The following is a 20,618-nucleotide window of genomic DNA, read 5'->3' as shown; positions in this document are numbered from 1 at the left end:
GTATTTCAGTATTCAGTCAGTTCAGTTTCCTATCTGACCTGGAACTTTTTTGGCTTTCGCTCTCGGAAACTAAGGCCTGGGTATTTTCGTGTGTGGGGTCATTGTTAGTTTGGTTCATGGCTTCATGCTTCATGTATTTGGGACTTGCGAGGAGTGCCGATTTCCGAGTTAGCTTTAAACAGTTGAGATAAGTTGCTTAAATCCTCGGTGCAAGCTGATGATGTCATGCCAGTATGTATGGTTGGTTTCCATACATATATATACACTATACAGCTTAAATCTTCCAAGCAGATTTATTGCCTACACTGCTTATAAGCAGTTAAGCACTAAACTATGGTTTAGTAGAATATGTTAAGTCAGAATAAAGTATAAAAAATACAGTATACTAACCTGTTATTATTTCAAATTGTGTGCAGTATGAAATTTATCATATAGTTGCCTGATTTACTGCCAAAATAATATGTTTAAAAAAGTTTTGTTCTTTAGCTTAAAACAAGTGCTTTATGTTTCTTAAGGGTTTTTTTTAACCTGAAAAGTAAGGTTTTTTTCTCCTAAAGAGTTGTTGTAGTTTCAAACAGCGTAAACATTGGTTTGAATCAATTTATAAATGTTTGGTATGCTAAACCTAAGCAAGTTACAAGTGCAAGCATACAAACTGTTTTTTAACAACGATTAGTTTGACAACAATGCCTATATACCAGTGGTTCTTAGGCCTGGTTCAATCAAACCCCAGGGGTTCGCCAACGCCAAAACAGGAGTTTGACGAAGGTCCTTTTCAGTACAAATGTGCACCAAACATTTTTCAACACCTGGCCTTTCGTTATTCTGTACTGTTGTCGAATATATTGTGATTAATTTGATTCAGTACTTAATTAGTTTGATTATAAATCTTTAATTTAAGTAACTGCTCTGTTTGGTTTATCATCGTGACTCTGTATGCAAAATATTTTCAGATTGCTGGTTTTGTATAAGTAGATAGAATTTCACATTACTAATTGGGGTTCAATGGAAGTGAGAAAAAGGTTCGAACTCTAACTGCAATTTATTTTTTGGTGACATTTTGATTTCAACATAATGTAATGTCGTTGACATGGGTGAACTCATTGTGTCAAAATTACAATAAATTGGTTTAGATGTTATACTTGTAAACCGCAAGTGTTATTTACTTATTTCAACAAGGAATTAGTTTGTAGGCCCAACTAAAATTGACATTTTTGGGTTTCAGAAAATTTACTATATTGTTGTTAGTTTTTATTTTTGTGTTACGGGTGATAAAAACACTTAAAAAAGAGAGAAGAATGATGAGTGGTTTTCTGTTTTTGTGTATTGTGCTGCTACATGTTTGCACTGCTTCTCCTGTGCAGGTATTTTTTGTGTTACATTGTGCATATAGCTGCCCTTTTTTACTGTTCAAACATTACTGTTAAAACTAGATTTATTGCACCAAAACCAAATTGCTTGACTTGCCCAAAACACCTGACTTCATTGGTCAAAGTCCAAAGTAGTGTTTGTGCCATAGGCTTTAATTTTATTTACCAGAGAGTCACTGGTGTTTGCTAATCAGGAAATATTAAAGCAAATCCTATTTCATGGAACTTAGCACTTATATGTTAAGATGTAAAGTGGGTTAAAGTCTAAGTGCTAACACTTCACATGTGTTTGTGGTTCTAACTGCATTGTTAGTAGTTTTACAACTCAAATAGATGTTGTCATTTATTGATCAAAAATCTTAGCTACAGTAATTATGCAAGAAACACATTTAAGTATAACAATACACATGAAAATGCATAAATAAACCTCCCCGGGCCCAAGTTTTCTTTTCTACCAGATTGTAGTCTGCTTATATATTAAATATTTATTAGTAATTTATAAGCAATACCACCTGGTGTAAAAAGTATCACTCATGATACAGCTGACACTTAAATTGTACAATTTGATGTGCTTACAAACATAAGCTAAAGTTGTTAGTGTATAATTAGTAATCGTTACTGCATTGTTTAGCATGATGCAGCCATTGCTATGCAATGTGGGAAAAACACACAACATAGAGATGTTGTGACAGGTCAGTGGTTGACTGACCCAAGTGGAAATGCAGATTGTATGTCTTCAGCCTCTGATATGCTGGCGTACTGTAAAAAGGTATGCTTTTATCATTTTAAACATGTAAACTAAAATCCCATTAAGAAATATAACCCTGTGTTGAGTATGGTAACACGAACATGTGTATATCATAGATCTACCCAACCTTGGACATCACTAATGTGTTGAAAGAAACTGAAAAGGTTGGGATTATGAACTGGTGTTCAATAGGGAAGAAAGGCCCAACTTGCAAAGGACATCCCCATGCAGTGGTTCCTGTCAAATGCATAAGTAAGTTTTTTGTACTTTTAATACATATTTTATGTGGGATACAAATCTCATGTATGCAATAGTTTACACTTTGAATGGCAAGTCAATATCATAATGACTTCTATCAAAGATATTTTTGTATTTTTTTTTACCTTACTGCAAAAGTGCAAAGCTTAAAAATTAAATTTGTTTTATATTTTTAGTTGGCTCATTCCAAAGCCCTGCTCTGCAAGTTAATGAGGATTGCCAGTTTTTGCATGTCCATAATGTATCTCAATGTGAATCTTACGATTATTGGGCGACTGTGGCAAATGGAAAATGCCAAGAACTTGTGAGTCACTTAATCCATTCTTACATTGTATATTAGCCACTGTTGTTACAGCATACTGCCTTGGTGTCACGTTTCCAGGCCTTTGACATGTTAACATGGATTATGTCAAATTGGTATTGCCTCGCCCTTACATAGCAACCAGAGAGCTGGACATAAAGTGTATGATTTTGAGAGGCCATCATTTCCCTTTTCCTGCTCAAGTGCACTCTCTCAGACATGTTGTGTCAAAATATTGTTCAAATGATTCCCCCTTCCTGTCTATTATAGTTCTTATAAAAACACCTTTTGTTGGAAACACAGGCAATTCAGAAACGACTCAAATGTGTTTTAAACTTTATGCTTTTTCAGTGATTATCGCAAGAACAACAGTTCGAAACAGTGTGTTGTATTTTTCCTTGTGTGTTTTGTTTTGTAAAATATGCTAAATCAATCATGTGTTACTTGCAGTCGATGAGTCTTCAACCAGACTTTAGTCCCCTAAAACCATGTGTGGATATTCCTGATGCTTGGCATGGTGTTGAATTTGTCTGTTGTCCTTCACACAAGTCAAAACCTGACATAGTCGAAGTTGACCCTTTGCCGGTAGAAACAGGTTTGTTTAAAACCATGTTAAAGTAGGCTTGGTTTTAACTACCTTTTAACTTCTGTGCATGATTTATTTTTTGTGTAGACAACAATCCAGCATGCTCCATGCCGAAAGATATTGGCCCATGCAGGGCATCATTTGATGCTTTCTACTTTGATACCGAATCTGGCCAATGTCAGCATTTCATTTATGGTGGTTGTGGTGGTAATGCTAACAACTTCAAGAGTGCAGTGGAGTGTGCAAATGCCTGTGCCCCATCAACAATTGGTAATTTAAATGCCACTCATGGTATTATACATTATTTTCTCGTACTAAGTAACCAACTGTGCAAACTTTACAGTTGTTGATCCAGTTGCAAAATTACCAGTCTTTCCAGGTCTTGGCCCTGTGTTGATTGGTGAGCAAGAGGAGAAAGGTATGAAACCAACATTTGGTGAAGAAGTCAAAACTGTTTATTTTTTCAGCTGTTTGCTCTTGGCCTAAATGTTGGATTATTTAAGGTTTAATTTTACAATTGGTGGAATGAATATTGGTGCATTACAATAATTTTGTTTGTTTGTACTGCCCAAGTTATAAACATAGTTGATACATTGAAGACACATTTGGTTTTCTTTTACTGTCCAAATATATATGTGTTACACACATACATTTCTTTGTAGCTCTAAACATATCTTATATTGGCTTTTTTCTCACATTTTGTAGAACCAGTTGACATTGATTCAAGGTGTTTTGAGCCAAAGCTTGTGGGCATGTGCAAAGCCTTCTTTAGAAGGTGGTATTATGATGTTGCAACTGGCCAATGTTCACAATTTGTGTATGGAGGTTGTGGGGCAAACAGAAATAACTTTGTGACGGAAGCAAATTGTCAAAGTGCATGTCAGCCATCTGCTACAAGTATGAATACAACTGTGTGTAAAGAATGATGTGTGAGAACACTACATTAAATATTTTCTTTATCATATAGCTACTCAATCACCACCAACAACAACAACAACCACAGAAGAAGTAACTGCTACTTCTGACTACTTTGGCTCACCATTGGACGTTGATCACGAACATGAGTTGTACATTCAAAGCGTGCAACAAGAATTAAAAGACCATCAAGCCAAATTAACAAACGTAAATTTGGAAAAGTTAAATTTATTATGAGCTGTGATGGGTTTTTGTGTATTTTTGCCGTATTATTCTGTACCTTTTCTTCACCCCTCTCAAGTCTGACATAATTGTCTTACCACTTAGATGATGACTGACTGGGACGCAGCTAACAGCCAACTCCTGGAAAGTGCAATTACTGATCCCAAGGGAATCACAGAAAAACGAAACAAGTTGGAAGCTGTGAGCACATTTGTTTCAAATACACCTTTTAAGTTGTTTTCCTGATACTCACTATTGTGGACACTGCAGAAGATTTTTGCAAAAATAAATAAACATACAAAGCAAACTTCCACATGTTTCAGGGTGTCACATGATTTATGTGTGTTTTATGTTTTAAAATGTTTGTTTCAAATGCATCTTGGTTGTAGGACTTGCAACGAACAAAGGCAGCTTTAGTTCTAGAGCACAACCAGAAACAGGAACAGTTGTCATCACTCCATGAAGCCAGAATGGATGCTGTTTTGGTGAAACACAGGCAAACTGCTCTGCATAACTACATGCAACAACTGAATGCTGATATTCCTGATGTAAGACTTCATTATTGTACAAAATATTTATTTTATTCATTGGATTTATTATGCTATGATTGTAATCCAAGGTATATTACGATCTGAATTGATTGTAATTATTGATTTTTCTGAGTGCCTTGTAGTAGGAATGGAAAAACGGTCTGTTTCACAGACTCATGTTCATATTTTATTGCCAAACATGCTTAAATGTCTGATGTCACAAAAATACAACAACAATACGTTGGTTACAGTTTTGTTATTCTTTGGCTTAAAAACTTTCTGTTAAATTTGTACCGAACAATATTTTTGTCACATTTATTAAACCAAGCTCACCATTTGTGGAAAAAAAGTGATTTTGTTTGATTTAAAACTTGACTTTATTTTTATGGGTCCCCTTCCCTGAAGGGGACACATTTTGATTTTACTCGATTTGTTTGTTTTTTTTTTCTGTTTTTTTCTGTTTTTTTTCTTCTTCCCTCAAGTTTGTCCACCCCACTTTGCCAAGAAATGTTTGATGGATTTGGATGAAATTTTCACAGATGGTAGATATGGTTATGTAGGTGTGCCATTTGTTTTGTTTGACTCGATAGCCCCAGTGTTTACCCCACTAGCCCCCTAAAATGGGTGATTTTTTAAACAATGTCCGAATCGGATGAAATTTGGACAGTTTGTTCATTGTGCCATTTTAGGGCATCGTTTGTTGTGTTTTACCCTGTAGCCCCAATATTTACCCCACTAGCCCCCTAAAATGGGTGATTTTTTAAACAATGTCCGATTTGGATGAAATTTGGACAGTTTGTTCATTGTGCCATTTTAGGGCATCGTTTGTTGTGTTTACCCTGTAGCCCCAATATTTACCCCACTAGACCCCAAAAATGGGTGATTTTTTAAACAATGTCCGAATTGGATGAAATTTGGACAGTTTGTTCATTGTGCCATTTTAGGGCATCGTTTGTTGTGTTTTACCCTGTAGCCCCAATATTTACCCCACTAGCCCCCTAAAATGGGTGATTTTTTAAACAATGTCCGAATTGGATGAAATTTGGACAGTTTGTTCATTGTGCCATTTTAGGGCATCGTTTGTTGTGTTTTACCCTGTAGCCCCAATATTCACCCCACTAGACCCCAAAAATGGGTGATTTTTTAAACAATGTCCGATTTGGATGAAATTTGGACAGTTTGTTCATTGTTCCATTTTAGGGCGTCGATTATTGTGTTTCACCCTGTAGCCCCAATATTTACTGCTTAAGCCACCTATTGTTTATAAAACGTCCGATTTGGATGAATTTTTGATAGTTTTTTGAATTTGGCATTTGTAGCTGTCAAATATTGTGTTCCACCCTGCAGCCCTAATATTTACCCTACCAACCCCCCAAAATGGGTGAATTAATCAACAATACATTTTGACAGTTTGTATAATATGCCATTTTGAGATGTCAGTGTTTTATGCTATTTAGGCACACAAACTTATAACAATGTCTCAATTGCATGAGATTTGGACAGTTTGTACTTTACATAACTTGTTTTTTTAAGTAACACTACCAATCACTGTGTTTGACTTTATAGCACCGTTTCTTATGGTTGTCTGTTTACAACTTTGCGGTTTTGGGGACCCATGAGTTTCTGCCTGCAGAAACAAATCAAGATTATAAAAATGTTGGCTAATATGGGACCCAATATAAATAAATATAGAGAATATATTACAGTTTGCAGAATAGGTTGTAGTGTATATGCTATAGTAAAATGTGCTAAGCCACCCTTCTAGTTTGCACTTGTGTTAAGCATGGTATAAATGAACATTAAATGAATAGACACTCAGTGCCAAGTACCGGTCTAGCTCAGAAACATGAGTAAAATCTATTTTTTACAACTTATGTTGGTTTAGTTAGTATTTCTATGCTTACACAATTCTTCTGTTTGTTTCAGATATCAGGAATATTCTCAACACTACAAAAATATATTAGAGCAGAGAAAAAAGACCACGAGCACACCAGAGATCACATTAAAATTCAGCCTGAAGATAGTGAGAAGCTACAAGCAAGATTGAACTCAATTGAGGTGCACTCAAAGTTTTCTAAAGACATTATATTGCACTTGTATTGTAAAAGTACAAAGATTTACAACTAATGATTATAAACAGTTGCTATAAAACATATGTTTTAGAAATTCGGTACTTTTCGGTACTAGGTTTTAGTATTTGGCAGACAATGTGTCCTGCACCGAATTTAAGTGTGACATTTTTAACTGCCACAAATTAGCATACAAGAGAAAGACAACTTTTTAAACTTTAATGAAGGACTCTACAGTTCTATCCCACATGTAGGTGCTAAATTATGAATGGAGACAACTGATGATTGGTTGTGTATCATGACATTCAATTTTTTTAGGACCGAATCTCCAACACCATAGAAACATTACAGGAGCAATATCCCGAAATTTACAGTGATTTGGAAGATGACCTAAGTAAGAATCTGGCTATTACGTAACACATAAATCAGTGCAATAAAACGATTTAGCACACAAACATTAACATGTGCACACTAAAACAAAGTTTGATGAATCCATAGCTACTTAAGTAATTTCAAAAGTTTACAGATTAAATTGTTTTTGGTTTTAAAGGTTCATTCATGGACAGCGTGCTACCTTCGTTTTCCTTTGAAATGGACATTGAAATTGATTCTGTAGAAAACCAACCGATAATAGATGAGGGCGGATTACCTGCTGGTAAGTTTATTTATTTCAATTGTGCATGTGAATATAAAACTAATTAATGATTTTTGGTACAACGTCTGCAATTAGTAAGCATATAAAGTATGTATTTACTATTTAGGTAGATTTAGTTAAAATCAATTGGAAAAGATTTACCATTATGTGTACCCATTTTGCAGAGGAAAACAATGAAGATGAATATTATGATTCAGAAGAATATGAATACAGTGACGAAGAAGGTAAATTGGAATTTCTATATGTTACAAATATTTTTACATTTATTTTTTGCAATAAAATCCAAAACAAGTAACAAATGGTTTCTTTCCTTCAATCATTCTGACATTATGTTGACAAGCCTTTTGAAATGTTTTTGTTCTCATCTACTGCTGTATATATTTCATGTTGAAAAGACAAAGATATATTATAGACAGTGGTGGGATTCAGCTGGTTCGCACCGGTTCTATAGAACTGTCTCACAAAATTTTATGAGATCAGCGAACTGGTTAGCATTAATGGTTACTGTCAATGGACTTTTTGTAACAAAACCGGCTGAAAAATATGACTTTTGTGATAGAACCGGCTGACAAAAAATTTGAATTCCGCCACTGATTATAGACTATCTATTATACTGGCTTTACTAGGTAAGTCATTTATAATTTATATGTTCTTTCCTTTACTGGTTTAGATGATGAAGATGGTGAAGAATATGATGATGATGGAGATGAAGATGAGTTTGATGTTTATGATGAGGATGAATTGGAAGGTACTGATGAGGATGAAGAAGATGCAGAAGCTGATGTTGTCCCTGATGAAAATGAAGACACTGATACTGATGTGGACAATGGAATGGTTGCCATTGTAAATGATGACCCAGATTTCGAACCAGACACAGATGAGGTAGATGGTTGAAATTTGAAGGTTATTTTCTGTTCATAAACCAGTCATTGACCATGGGCAGAATGTGAAAAAAAGTATTGTGGAAAAATGCTAACTTTTTAACAATAATGCAATCAAGACAACTCAACTTTGAAAATGTAGGTTCAGTCGCAGATTCACTCGATTAGACTAGTCTTATGTATCATTGGGGAATTTGTGTTTCTACAAAAAAAAACATAGTTTTGTCTTTTGGTTTGTTTATTAAAAACCTAAAGTATGTATATGGCTCTTTATCACAAAACAATGAAGTATATTTGATTCGTTCTTTGACAATTCAGCCCAGCCAAATTTATGCCCCTGACTTAATTTATTGCCGACGCTTGTGAAAACCGTTTAAAAATCGATTCCGTTTTACCCCAAGTCCTTAACCAAAAAGGTAAACAAGAACGTGGGTGGTTTTGCTGGTCTATTTCTGTTCCAGTTTCTTTAAATTCCGCCGTTGTTAGCTTGCTTCGTTTGCGCAACGAATATTGATCGACCTCAGCTTTACACGAGAGGAAACTGTCAAACTCGAAATTCAATTAACCGCGCAGCACTCAACAACAGCAATGGTCGCGTACTATGCATTGAAAATGTAGTTTTGTGATATAGCAGGTTTATTGTAAACACAACAAGTCTGTGACTTTTTTGTCCATAACCATTCGGCTGGTCTACTTAACTACAACGAAAAAACATTGTTCGGCCAATACAAGGTGGTAGTTTCATTGAATGGTCAAATAATATTTGTCAAAAATATGTTAAATTTGCCCCGAGCATTTGTGTTTTGACTTAACACATGGATGTGCTGTTCGGTTTCGCGCCAACTCAGATTTGTCTAATATTACTTTCCGCTTGTCGCCTGTGGTTTCCAATTTCGTAAGTGAGAATTTCCCCAAATAGTAACATACTGAACGGCATCGAATCACCATAGCCGATTACACGTTTACGACTAGACTGTGCTTCCAGGAGAATTGCTTCTGCACTCTTTCCCTTAACTTCCGAAACCCTTAGGGTTCTGCTGAAGGCGATTTTGGTTAGAAAATAATTTGGTTCGTAGTTTGGTGTCTAAATTTGATTTTTATATTCACAGTATTTCGATGTGGAATCTGATGATGATGACGAAGAAAGTGAGAATGGCGAACCAGTTTACGTAAACAGCGCAGCGATCATGGTAAGTTTTGTTAAATGCACTTTAGATATCGGTCATATCACATTAGTCATATACCGAATTCGTGATGCAAACATTCCAAGCTAAAGACATGAACTTAAACTTGTACCTGTCACGATTTTAAATAAAGAATCGCACGCTATATTTCAGTTGCGTGCTTGGAAACTTTTTGAATTGTGTATAAATGTAATATTTTTAAACGTTTAATGTGTGATGTAAGTTATCAATAAAAAATGATTTTACGACACTAAAGATTGCAAACTCGTTTTATCAGCGCTCTCAAGATTCAGCACCTGTCCGTTCAAACTTTGTTAATAAATTATTCATGTAACAGTATGATTGGGTGGGTTCGTCTCTCCAAAGACCATGACAATTCACGTACTGTTCAATTGCACCTAGTTCCCAATTCTTGTTTAACGATTTTTGTATCATTTTCTCTCGCGCAGAATTACTTTGACGATCCTGACAGAACAAGTGAAACCGCCTGGTTGAAATGGGCTGGAATTGCTGGTGCTGGTCTTCTACTGCTCATATGTATTGTGGCTGTCGTACATCACTCTGTCATGCGACGTAAGATGAGTCATCAGTTTACCAAAATCAAGGTAAATCCGAAATTTCTCGCTATTTCAACCTCTGTGTGATTTCTGGCGGTCTTGGGTTGTTTGTCGAACCCTGTTGACTTGTTGAGAACGAGAAGTAGCTGGAATTGCGTAACACCGCGTCAGTACTCGGCAACACTTATTGAAAGGTTCACCCAGCTACAGTGAACAACATCAGATGAGGTCACACATTTCCCGTCGTGATATGCTTGACTGATCACGAAACCGCGTCCATGAAATGTGTTTGCACTGCCGATTGTGTGTTTGTCTGCTTGACGTATGTTTCTTGCGCAACGCGAGGGTAATTGACGTTAGGAGACGCTTATCGCTGATTTGAATTTAAATTTAATGTTTAAGTTTCTTCGGATGAGACTCGATTCCTCCGAAAGTTACGCTTTGAATCATTGTGATTTCTTATAAGTTCGGAACAAGTTTTTGTGTGTTCACAGTGCTTTGTCGTGTCTAAACGCCTGCCAAGCGTGTTTTTGTAACTTCTTGGTTACATAAGCTGTATATTACTCTATTGTTATATAAAGGCCGTAAATTGTAACAGAAGCTTGTAAAACTATTATGTATTGACGTATAGGTGTGGCGCCAAATGCCAAGAATCTCGCATAAGAAAATCGCGAGTAAGTGCGAATTGGCGTTTCTTAATTAACAGCCACCTACCAATGCACAGTGGGAAATCGAAAGAAACGAACTTGGCGCAAATGGTCTATCGCTCAACCGTACTTAAATGTTATAACCTATTGATTCAGCTTCCCCCACGGGTCGCCCTGTTATAATCGTTGACCAAGGCGCACACTGGACCTTTCAACCACCCAAACGACCGACTGGTAACCTTAAGCATTTGCATTCAATATTCCACACTGCAGTTAGTTGCGTGTCTTCCTAATATGGTTGTGATTTGATCTAAAATTCCGCACGTAAACGAGTGAATCGGCATAAATGTACAAACCATTCTGACAAATGTACAAAATATACTTTGGTATGTGCGAAGGATTTTATAGTCTGTAGAAGCGTAAGATATGATTGACGAAGTAAGCCCACGGATGTGTCACTCTGTGTCATTTTGCGAGCTTTGATTCGGTGTTGTTGAGACATTTGGTAAATACGACAAAGAGATTTGACATAATTTGATGACCTTAATGTGGTTGGCTGCTGCTGCAAACCAGTATGTAGGTTTGCAGCAATATTTAGACTCACATTTGAAGCTGCCTTGTGTACAATATGTTACGTTAACAACCATCGTATAAGCGAAGACTTACGTATTGGCATTGCTTTTGTTTTTATATGTTTTTACACAAGGCAAAATATCGGTTTATTGCATGCCAAGCTAGCATAAAACCAAATTTAACAGAACAATATTTAACATTTTTTGCATTGGTATTAACATGTATTATATCGAACCGTATACCAGGTTCATAAAAGTGTTCAAACACAAGTAGCAGTTTATTTCTTAATCTTTGAAACTAATTAACTGTGCAGGTGGACGACCATCTGACAAATGAGGAACGCCAATTGCTTCAAATGCAGCAAAACGGCTATGAGAATCCCACATACAAATTCTTCGAACAACAGCAGATGGCCTAACTGGCGTCACCTAGCGGACGATGTGTTGTACATAAAAATCTCCCTCGAACTATCGACTTTTATCGTAGTAGTGCTCAACGTTACGTATATGAGTGTGCTTTTTCTGCGGCGTGTTTTATCATCGGCACTTGAATCTTTTAAACCGTCGCTTTCTATTTTCATACCTGATTCTTTCTTCTTTCATACCGGGTGCATGTGTTTCTTCCTTTTTGTAAACAGCGTGTCATACGTTCATCTAAGCTTCTTGACTTCAGTGAAACCAACTCTTTATGACGATAACACCAATTATGTTAACCAACCTGGGTTGTACAGTTAACTTATAACGCTTTTTAGGCTTGACGATTTTATTGTGCGAAAATAATCAAAATCAATCTCGGTTTTCTTCAATCACTAATCGCATTGCAATCGTTGTTATGTTTAACCCGAAGACTAAATCACGTGACGAGACAGGTTTTTTTCCCATCATCCTAAGTCAATCAGTATTTTTCCGTTTTTATAACATAATGTCTGCACGCACTTTTTTAAGCAACCTAATGATATCGTGAACAAATATGGGAAATTTCATTTTAAAGAATTGTTTGGAATGGTTCAATTTACCACGTAGTGATACACAGTTTTCTACTGATTCTTATTATTTTGAGCGGTGCATACTAAAGCGATGGTTTCTAGCATGAGTGTATTTTCACAAACAGATGTTCAACTTTTTGTATCTTTTTAAACGATTGTAGACGTTTTTTGTATCTTGGACAATGTAGCAACGTTATTATGGTCAGTATAAGTCAATCGGTGGCTTTTGAAATGTAGCAATTTTTTGTGTGTTGGTTTTGAAGTGTATCCTTCTCTGTCGCACGATGGTGTATGGAATCTGTACGTGAAGCTGAACGTGTAACTGTGTATAAACTTGTAGTTGACATAACCTGTGTGATACAAAAGTTCCGATTTCATGGTTTTCTAAAGCAACCGGGACCGCTATACCAATCTACACAGAAAGGAAATAACTACTCTATTTCGCCTAAAGTCGGCTATGATAATAACTAATAGAAACATTTTGTGCAAGCTTCGATATAATAATAATTTTGGATTTGCATTAATATAACTTTTTTACTCGCTAACATAGAGAAGAAGCTATCAATAAGTTTAGGGTTGTTGGTAAACTTGCTATAGTCAGTTGCCCAGCAAAAATTAGTGCTGTTTGGTTTAGGGTAACAGTTCCGTTTTAGACCCTAATTGCACTTGAACAACGTGGATTTATTTTTCAACACAAGTCGTCTCTGTTAAAAAAAATTACAAACCAAAAGTGCCCAGCTTATCCTACCATTTGCAGTTGCTTCTGTTTCCCTGTGCAAGACCTAATTTCATAGGCACGGCCAACAATTTGGGATTCCGGCGGATGCTGACCGGGTTGCCGCTAGGGGTCCTAATCCCGTCTTTGCCCGATAGTTATATGTATACATTATATATAACCACAGAACATTACTTTTTGTATTTTTTGCTGTGACACAAGTTTGTCATTCTTGGTTTGTGAAGTCACAGTGGGGTTAAACATCCATTGACCGCCAAGTTTACATCGAAGCAGCAATGGTTAGATTGGTAATTCGGGTTAGGGTTTAATCTATTGAGCAACATACTGGGCTCAAAATGAAACAAACTAAGTTGCATAAACTTTTTTTTTTACTTTTGGGTACTTAATAGAAATGTGGCATTTGAGCAAACGTTAGAGTTCCGTAAGGTTTTTGCGAACCAAAAACATGTTGTTGAATGAAACAAACAAGAAATCAACGCTCGATCGTTTCTCAGCAGTCGCATGAAACGGTTTACATTCTGCTATGTAAGTAAAACCAGATCTGCTGGTTCAACCAAGGTCCTACACGCGTGAACATAAACAGCTCATAGTGATTAGAAGCGGCCTTGCGATTTAGACGGTGAGTCGGCCGCTCCATGAATGACGCAACACTACGAGTAAATGATCGTCTTATGTCGTGGCCTTGCCAAAGTGATTAACGGTCATATGAGCTGCATATATCTCCGCCCTTTTACTAATCATTAATTGCGATGCTGTCCACGTACCTTGATATGTTAAGTGAAGTGTTACGTAATTATGGGCATATACCAAACATTACTTTTAGGAATCAAATATATTTTAAAGGTTTTGCGAATATTCAATAAGTTACATTAGACAAAAGCAAAAATGTTGCAAATAAAATAAAATAAACTTATTTCAAATTACAAGAACTGCAATTATTAGAAATGCGTTGTCAACAAAATATACTCATTTGCAAACAAATATTTAGCTTCTTTGTTTGAATACCCACATTGAAAACTTTAATTAAATTATCAGAGCTTAGGCTTAAAGTTGATCAAAAATTTTCGCAATTATGATCAAAAAAATTACCTCGTTATAAACTTGGCAAAAATTCGCATCTGTTAGTTTAATAAAATCTAATGACATTTTACTCAACTCAGCTTGTCATGCTCTTAGATTTTCTTTACAATTATCACCACTATGAGGTAAACTTGCGGAAGGTTTCGCTTATTATGATGAAAATTACGCGAAGCAACATTTCGTCACGAGTAATTTTGTTATTTGAGCGTGCTACAGCAGTTTCCTTTGAAGTATGGGTCGTAATTATACGTTCATGTGATATGGTCGTTTGATAAGGGTCATAAATTTGCGAATCGTGTGAATTTCTCGCTTCCCGCTCGAACAACCAGAAAACGTTCGCCATGCCTGTCATTAATAATCGCCCTTATTGTTTCGCCACAATGGAAAATAATTTTATTTCCTTTGACGTTTTTACGGCAATGCGCCCCCTTAGTGACTTTCTAAATTCTTTCATGCACTGCAACCAGTCCTGGCCTGCTGCACGGCTGCGCATAATTAGATACCAAATTCTTTGCTTTGTTGTTGTTCCGTCGCCCTCCCTTTGGTCCGATTAACTGTGAGCATGCACCTCTAATGGCGAAGACCGCCCGTGCAGCCAGATTGACACGAATCAAGGAAAGAAGGGAGCGGGATTGCAGAGGAATGTTCATGCGAATAAAATAACTGTGCATCGTATCAGTTGCTTGCTTTTGACAACAATTTTGAATCATTCTAAGAATTCACGCAGGTACTAGCGAAACTAAATCGGTTAGCTCAGTACATAGAATAGTCACGCTTTTGTAGGCATATGTTTCATGGAATTGTACTTTATTTTGAAGGTGTTTTTCAGTTCACACATGACAGGTAACAAAAGTTGGTAACAAAAAGATGTCCTTGACAAGGAATATCGTAACTAAATTTGTCTTCTGTTTGATGTTTGCACATGCACAGAGTGTAACAGGTTAGTATTTCATTATGTTATATTTTTTGTTGCAAATTTAAACGTTCTTTGTTTTGTTTTGGCAGTGGTAGAAACCAACAACGCCAAATATGAATGCCCAGATATTGCAAACGACATGAGGTTTGTGAAACAAAAGTTACAAAACTGACTAGCTAAACAGAATTATATGTAAGAACTTATTAAGAAGTGAAATAGAACCGATTCTGATCTCTGTTTTTATGATGTTAATTGTTACAAACGCAGATGTTCTCACAATACAACGGTTTACACAGCTTTTATATCGTGTTTTTACAGACAAAACATTCTGTGATTACGGATTATCCTTGTTATTTTAACATTTCTTATTACAGAAAAGATTGCGGATTTCCTGGAATTACGGGCCCGGAATGCATAGAAAGGGCTTGCTGCTATAAACCTACAAACACTGCAGGTGTACCATGGTGTTACATGGAAAACTTTGTAGAAACCACAACGACATTACCTAAGACTACAACCACGATTGCTCCCACAACAGAGAAGCCGATTCCTGATTGGATCAAAGCTTTGATGAACGCTTCGACTGACATCACCGCAAAAAGTAAGCAATATATTGGTTTAAACAAAATTTTAGGCAATGTCTTGTGTATCTACACCAGGGGTCGGCAACCTTTTAGGCGACACGTGCCAATTTACTTGTTATTTTCATGTGCTAATGACCTCACGTCCCAAAGTTTTTGTAAATATTAGTGGTTCGTGCCAGCAGATATCAATAATAAAGGGAAATCAGAGTGTTTTGTACATGTAACAGTCAATTTTATAACAATGACACGATAAAAACTATAAACAAGCAGTGTAACAGCTTAAATTGTAACTTTAATATGAACACGCAAATCGGTTGGGGTGCCATGAAAAACTACCTCGGGTGCCAACCATGGCACGCGTGCCAGGGGTTGCCGACCCCTGATCTACACGGTGTCCAATTGTGTTTTAGTAATTGTAAAATTTTGTTTTAGTAATTGTAAAAAAATGATTAGTGGATTTTTTTATTGAATGTATCCAGTAGCCTTATTCCTTCTTTGATGTTGTAGAATCCTCGCCCAACAACTCGCCATCATCTGAACTGCCTTTGTAAGTATGACTTGCAATAAATGAATTATGTTTTTACCCAGCTAACATATGTTTTAGAATCAGATATGATTTGATGAAATAAATGTAAAAAATACATTGCTCTTTAGGTTGACACGAGAGATCAGAAACGAGCTGATGTGTCAAAATACTTACAGACTTTTCAAAAAAATTCGAGGTAAGATATTTTCCTTTTATAACAATCTAACGTAGCAATTACCATTGACACCGCTTTGTACTTTGTAGGCGCATCAAAATGTCAGAGTAACTTGAACAATCGCGTGTCTTGCATTGCGCGAGGCCACGCTAGAAAGGCGGGCGAAAGCGAGTGCGAAGCTTGTACAAATGTAAGTGTTTGACGTGATCTTAAAAAAGAGAACTCATAACGCTAAATACTATTTATTGCAGCTTAACTGTTGTTACGATCCGGTGGTAAAGACGATTGGAGGAAAACGCGTCCCACATTGCTTCAAAATCGCAACAATAGTCACAACTACAACTATCCCTACTACTGCTAAAACAGGTAAATTTTAAACCGGAAAAATGTTAATTTACCGCTAGGTGGCACAAAAGGGGCTATGTTCTTTGTAAGCATTATCTTGCTTTGAAACAGAAGCATAACGGCGTATTTGAAGCATTTGAATGGTTGCGTGCAAGTTTATTTTATTTTGTATGTTTTTATGCAGAAACGCCCACTACCAGTACTGCAGTATCTGTTGTACCAAAAAAGATATGGGAAGGAATTCGTCCGCAATACCAGCCAGGAAGTCCGCCAAGAGTTAGTACAGCCACTGGAAATATCGGAGGGGGTTCTTTGCTCAACGGTTTATCAAATGTACCTGGGTTCGCCACACCACAGTTTGGTCAGAGCTTGACTGGATTACAGAGTGGAGGGCAACCACTATTTGGACAAAACAATAATCGACAAACAGCCAACATATTTCAAAACCAAATGGGTGGAGCTTCAAACCCGGACATCATGAGTCTTCTTGCATCGTTGCGGAAACCAGTACCGATCTCAACAACCGTTAACCCTGCAGCTTCATCCAATCTACTTCAGCCGAATCAACCCAACTCGTTAAACTCAATGAACATGCTGTCGATGTTAAATCGACCGAAAACCACAACAACTTCATCGACGTCCAACCTGGCAAATATTTTTTCCATTCTTGGCCAAAACAAACAGTCATCCTCGACGAGTTCAAACAATATTTTTAGCTCCCTTCTCTCTGGAATGAGCGGTCAAAACCCCACGGGAGGCTCTTCTAATCTTCTTAATGCGCTTTCTTTGATCAACAAACCATCTACAGCCAGTAGCACCAATACAAAGACTGGAAACACCTTAAACATTTTTTCTCTACTGAATCCACCAAACACTGTCGTCACCGCAGCACCTATAATAACGCAGCCTCCGCCGTCTAATGGGGGATCCGACTCGATGTCGCAAATTTTCAGTCTTTTAAATCCTTCCACTTCAGGAGGATCCAGCTCCTCTCTGACAAATCTTCTTTTGAATCGACTTAAACCCACTAGCACAGCTCCGGCTGCAGGCGGAATGTCAAGTCTTCTTTCTCAATTGTTAGGTAACTCGCCAACTTCAAGTCTCATCAGCAATCTGCTTTCTGGTGGTACGACCGGTTCTAAAAACAAACCCAAACCAACGGGCACCAAAGCAACAGTTACGCCTTCAACCACGCGACCAAACGTAGTTGTTCCTGACAGTATATCCATACCTGTTATATACGAAACAGAGAAGCGTCCAGTTCCTCGCAGAACCTGTTATCCACGTAAGATTCATCTTTGGTTTGTGCAAACACCAAACAAAAATGAGTGAATTAATTGGTAAAGAACAACAATTTCACACATAAAAAATGTTTAAATTAACCTTTCCTAAAAATAACCCGCATTTTTCAAATTTGATTAAATCAAAACAGAAATCATAGTTAGTACCTTAATTTCGCAGAAAATTGCGGTCATCGAGCCACAGATGGACAAATCACGCATCGCATCGTAGGTGAGTAGTTCGAGTCAATAATAAAGTTATGGAAAATGTGTCTTAAAATTAACGATTGAATTTTGCAGGTGGCCAATGGACAGGCGGAATCGAGTATTGGCCTTGGATGGCATCTTTCCGCCGCACATTTTTCGATGACGACAGATATATCCACATTTGCGGTGCTACAATCATTTCCAGACGTTGGATCGTCACTGCTGGTCATTGTTTCATGGCTTATAAAAGACGAGGAGTGAAATTGGTCGGACAGAAAGAGTAAGTCATATATTATTGATTAAAATGCTGTCAAACCTATACAGTTTTCCGTTGAAAAGTTACCCGAGCTATTAAAGCTGCCAGACATTGCGTGAGATTGCGATATAGTGGCACTCGAAACTTCAGTGAGTGTTTGTGGTTTGCAGTGCGTATGTTTATTTTTCACTTCAATTGCCACAATAACCGCAGTCGATGTAACAAAGATTACGACAGTGTGTTAGCTTGTGTGTGCATAGGTACCTAGAAAACCAGTCTTTGTCAGGGCCAAAGCTTCACAAATCTTGTGAAATACAGAATGTTGTTTTGTATGTCCCCCTGATGTATAAAAAATGAAAAAAACAACAATAATCACCTGGCTTGGAGAACATGGTAAAATTGCTGGACCACTAAGGGTTAACGCCACATTGGTGTGTGATTGGTCGATGAACACAAACTATTTTCTGTTGCAGAAAGTACCCATCGGTGTATGCCATTCACGCTGGAAAATACTACAGAGATTCGCCAGAACCCACGATGCAAGTCTTTGAAATTGAGTCATTCGAAGCACATCCTGAATATGACTTCCGTTCTCTCAAACACGACATTGCAGTTGCCAAACTCAGGGTATATATATCACAACTTAAATTTGCATTTCCTCGTTGAACGACATTGTTCGGTTGAACACACCTGATTTATTATTCAAATCACAATATGTTAGTGGTAAAAGGTGGATTACTCAACTTTGAATACTTCTTGTGTTTAGGAGCCAATCCAATACTCCAATTACGTGCAGCCTGCGTGCCTTCCAGGGAAAGAAGATATGATGGTCTCCGGAGAACGAGTTTGGGTTACTGGATGGGGAGAAACACTTCGTATGTTGTTGTTGTGTAAAATAACAATATCTTTCGAATATCAAGTTAAAATTTAATGGTCATGTCTTTGCAGAGGTCGGAAACCAAAACAGATCAAAACTGAAGGAACTCACTTTGCCTCTGATCGGTAACAACAAATGTAAGTCCTCCTGGCCAAGCCATTTCCACGAGGCATGGATATGCACTGAAGGCGCCTATTTGGAAGATGCCTGCGCGGTAAGTTTACCTGTAACTGTATTTCCTATAGTTTTGTGTCCGAATCTAAGCCTTTATCTTATATATAAGCCTCAGTTTTACAAATCATAAAATACTCATTTGAAGCGTGCGTTGCTTTTTGTTGCTACAATTGTATCACTACAATTGTAACTAATTGTTGCGTTTTTGGTAATCCTACAGACTCTTTTTGGTAATCCTACAATCAGATTGTTTTGTGACATATTTTTGCCATTTGTACGCGTGGTAGAAGATATTAGTTCATTTTTTTAAATGAAATTCAAAATTGTTGTCTTGTAATAAGAATACCCTTTCAAACCATTTGTTTTGTGCGTCCAGGGTGACTCTGGTGGTCCACTGGTAAAACAGGATGAAGATTCAAGATGGAATTTAATCGGAATCGCCATCGCAGGCACACGTACCTGTTCTACCGTGAAAACTGACATCAGACCCGGAATTTACACGAAACTCGCGTATTATCGCGATTTCATTGATGTTGCGACTGGAGGGGCTTGTGATGATGAAGGCTACAAGTTTTTCTAATTTCGTTTTTTTATTTTTTTATTTATTTTTTACTTTCGCATTTTTTTAATCTTTACGAAGCTTGCGCTATGCATCTGTACAAGTGTTGCTTGCTGTATATCGTATCAATTTAAACTGCGTGTTTTTGTTTATTGTTTTATTTTGTACATATTTTGTTCATTTAATTGTGAGCTAAACTGAATTCAGCCAGTTAAACTAGCTCTGTGACGATGACGTCATATACTGTGATATTCTTGAGTTTTCGCTTTATCGGCCTGTTAATGTTTCCTCAGTTTGCCTACTTTACTGATCAGTTGGCAGCTGACTTTCAATACATTTTATTTACTTAAAATGGCTGTTTGATGTTTATTCTGCTTCAGATAAACGCTACTTGTTTTCCAACCATTAAAACCTTTTGCAAG

General features: G+C 37.0%; 2 protein-coding genes across 2 annotated transcripts; both read left to right on the top strand.

Moving 5' to 3' along the window:
- The first annotated feature begins 1,213 nt into the window (after window positions 1–1,213).
- On the top strand, window positions 1,214–12,830 carry LOC145213597 (amyloid-beta A4 protein-like). Its single transcript, XM_080081944.1, has 19 exons — window positions 1,214–1,364; window positions 2,002–2,139; window positions 2,235–2,370; window positions 2,553–2,680; window positions 3,128–3,272; window positions 3,351–3,533; window positions 3,607–3,681; window positions 3,969–4,160; window positions 4,231–4,385; window positions 4,506–4,601; window positions 4,790–4,948; window positions 6,857–6,988; window positions 7,318–7,393; window positions 7,550–7,654; window positions 7,819–7,878; window positions 8,325–8,536; window positions 9,645–9,725; window positions 10,169–10,324; window positions 11,810–12,830. The coding sequence occupies exons 1-19, from the start codon at window positions 1,299–1,301 to the stop codon at window positions 11,912–11,914; spliced, it is 2,400 nt and encodes a 799-aa protein (XP_079938070.1). The 5' UTR covers window positions 1,214–1,298; the 3' UTR covers window positions 11,915–12,830.
- Window positions 12,831–14,770: 1,940 nt separating this feature from the next.
- On the top strand, window positions 14,771–20,548 carry LOC145214082 (uncharacterized). Its single transcript, XM_080082533.1, has 15 exons — window positions 14,771–15,024; window positions 15,116–15,237; window positions 15,303–15,357; window positions 15,588–15,814; window positions 16,305–16,344; window positions 16,452–16,519; window positions 16,588–16,688; window positions 16,750–16,864; window positions 17,028–18,128; window positions 18,305–18,355; window positions 18,424–18,610; window positions 19,060–19,213; window positions 19,353–19,461; window positions 19,535–19,677; window positions 20,014–20,548. Exons 2-15 carry the CDS (start codon window positions 15,165–15,167, stop codon window positions 20,215–20,217), a joined length of 2,628 nt encoding a protein of 875 aa, XP_079938659.1. The 5' UTR covers window positions 14,771–15,024; window positions 15,116–15,164; the 3' UTR covers window positions 20,218–20,548.
- Window positions 20,549–20,618: the final 70 nt, after the last annotated feature.

This window comes from Phallusia mammillata, chromosome 2, assembly GCF_965637545.1.
Source record: "Phallusia mammillata chromosome 2, kaPhaMamm4.hap1.1, whole genome shotgun sequence".
NCBI lineage: Eukaryota > Metazoa > Chordata > Ascidiacea > Phlebobranchia > Ascidiidae > Phallusia > Phallusia mammillata.
The sequence above is the reverse complement of the archived record's forward strand: the minus strand, read 5'-3'. Positions and strand labels throughout refer to the sequence as shown.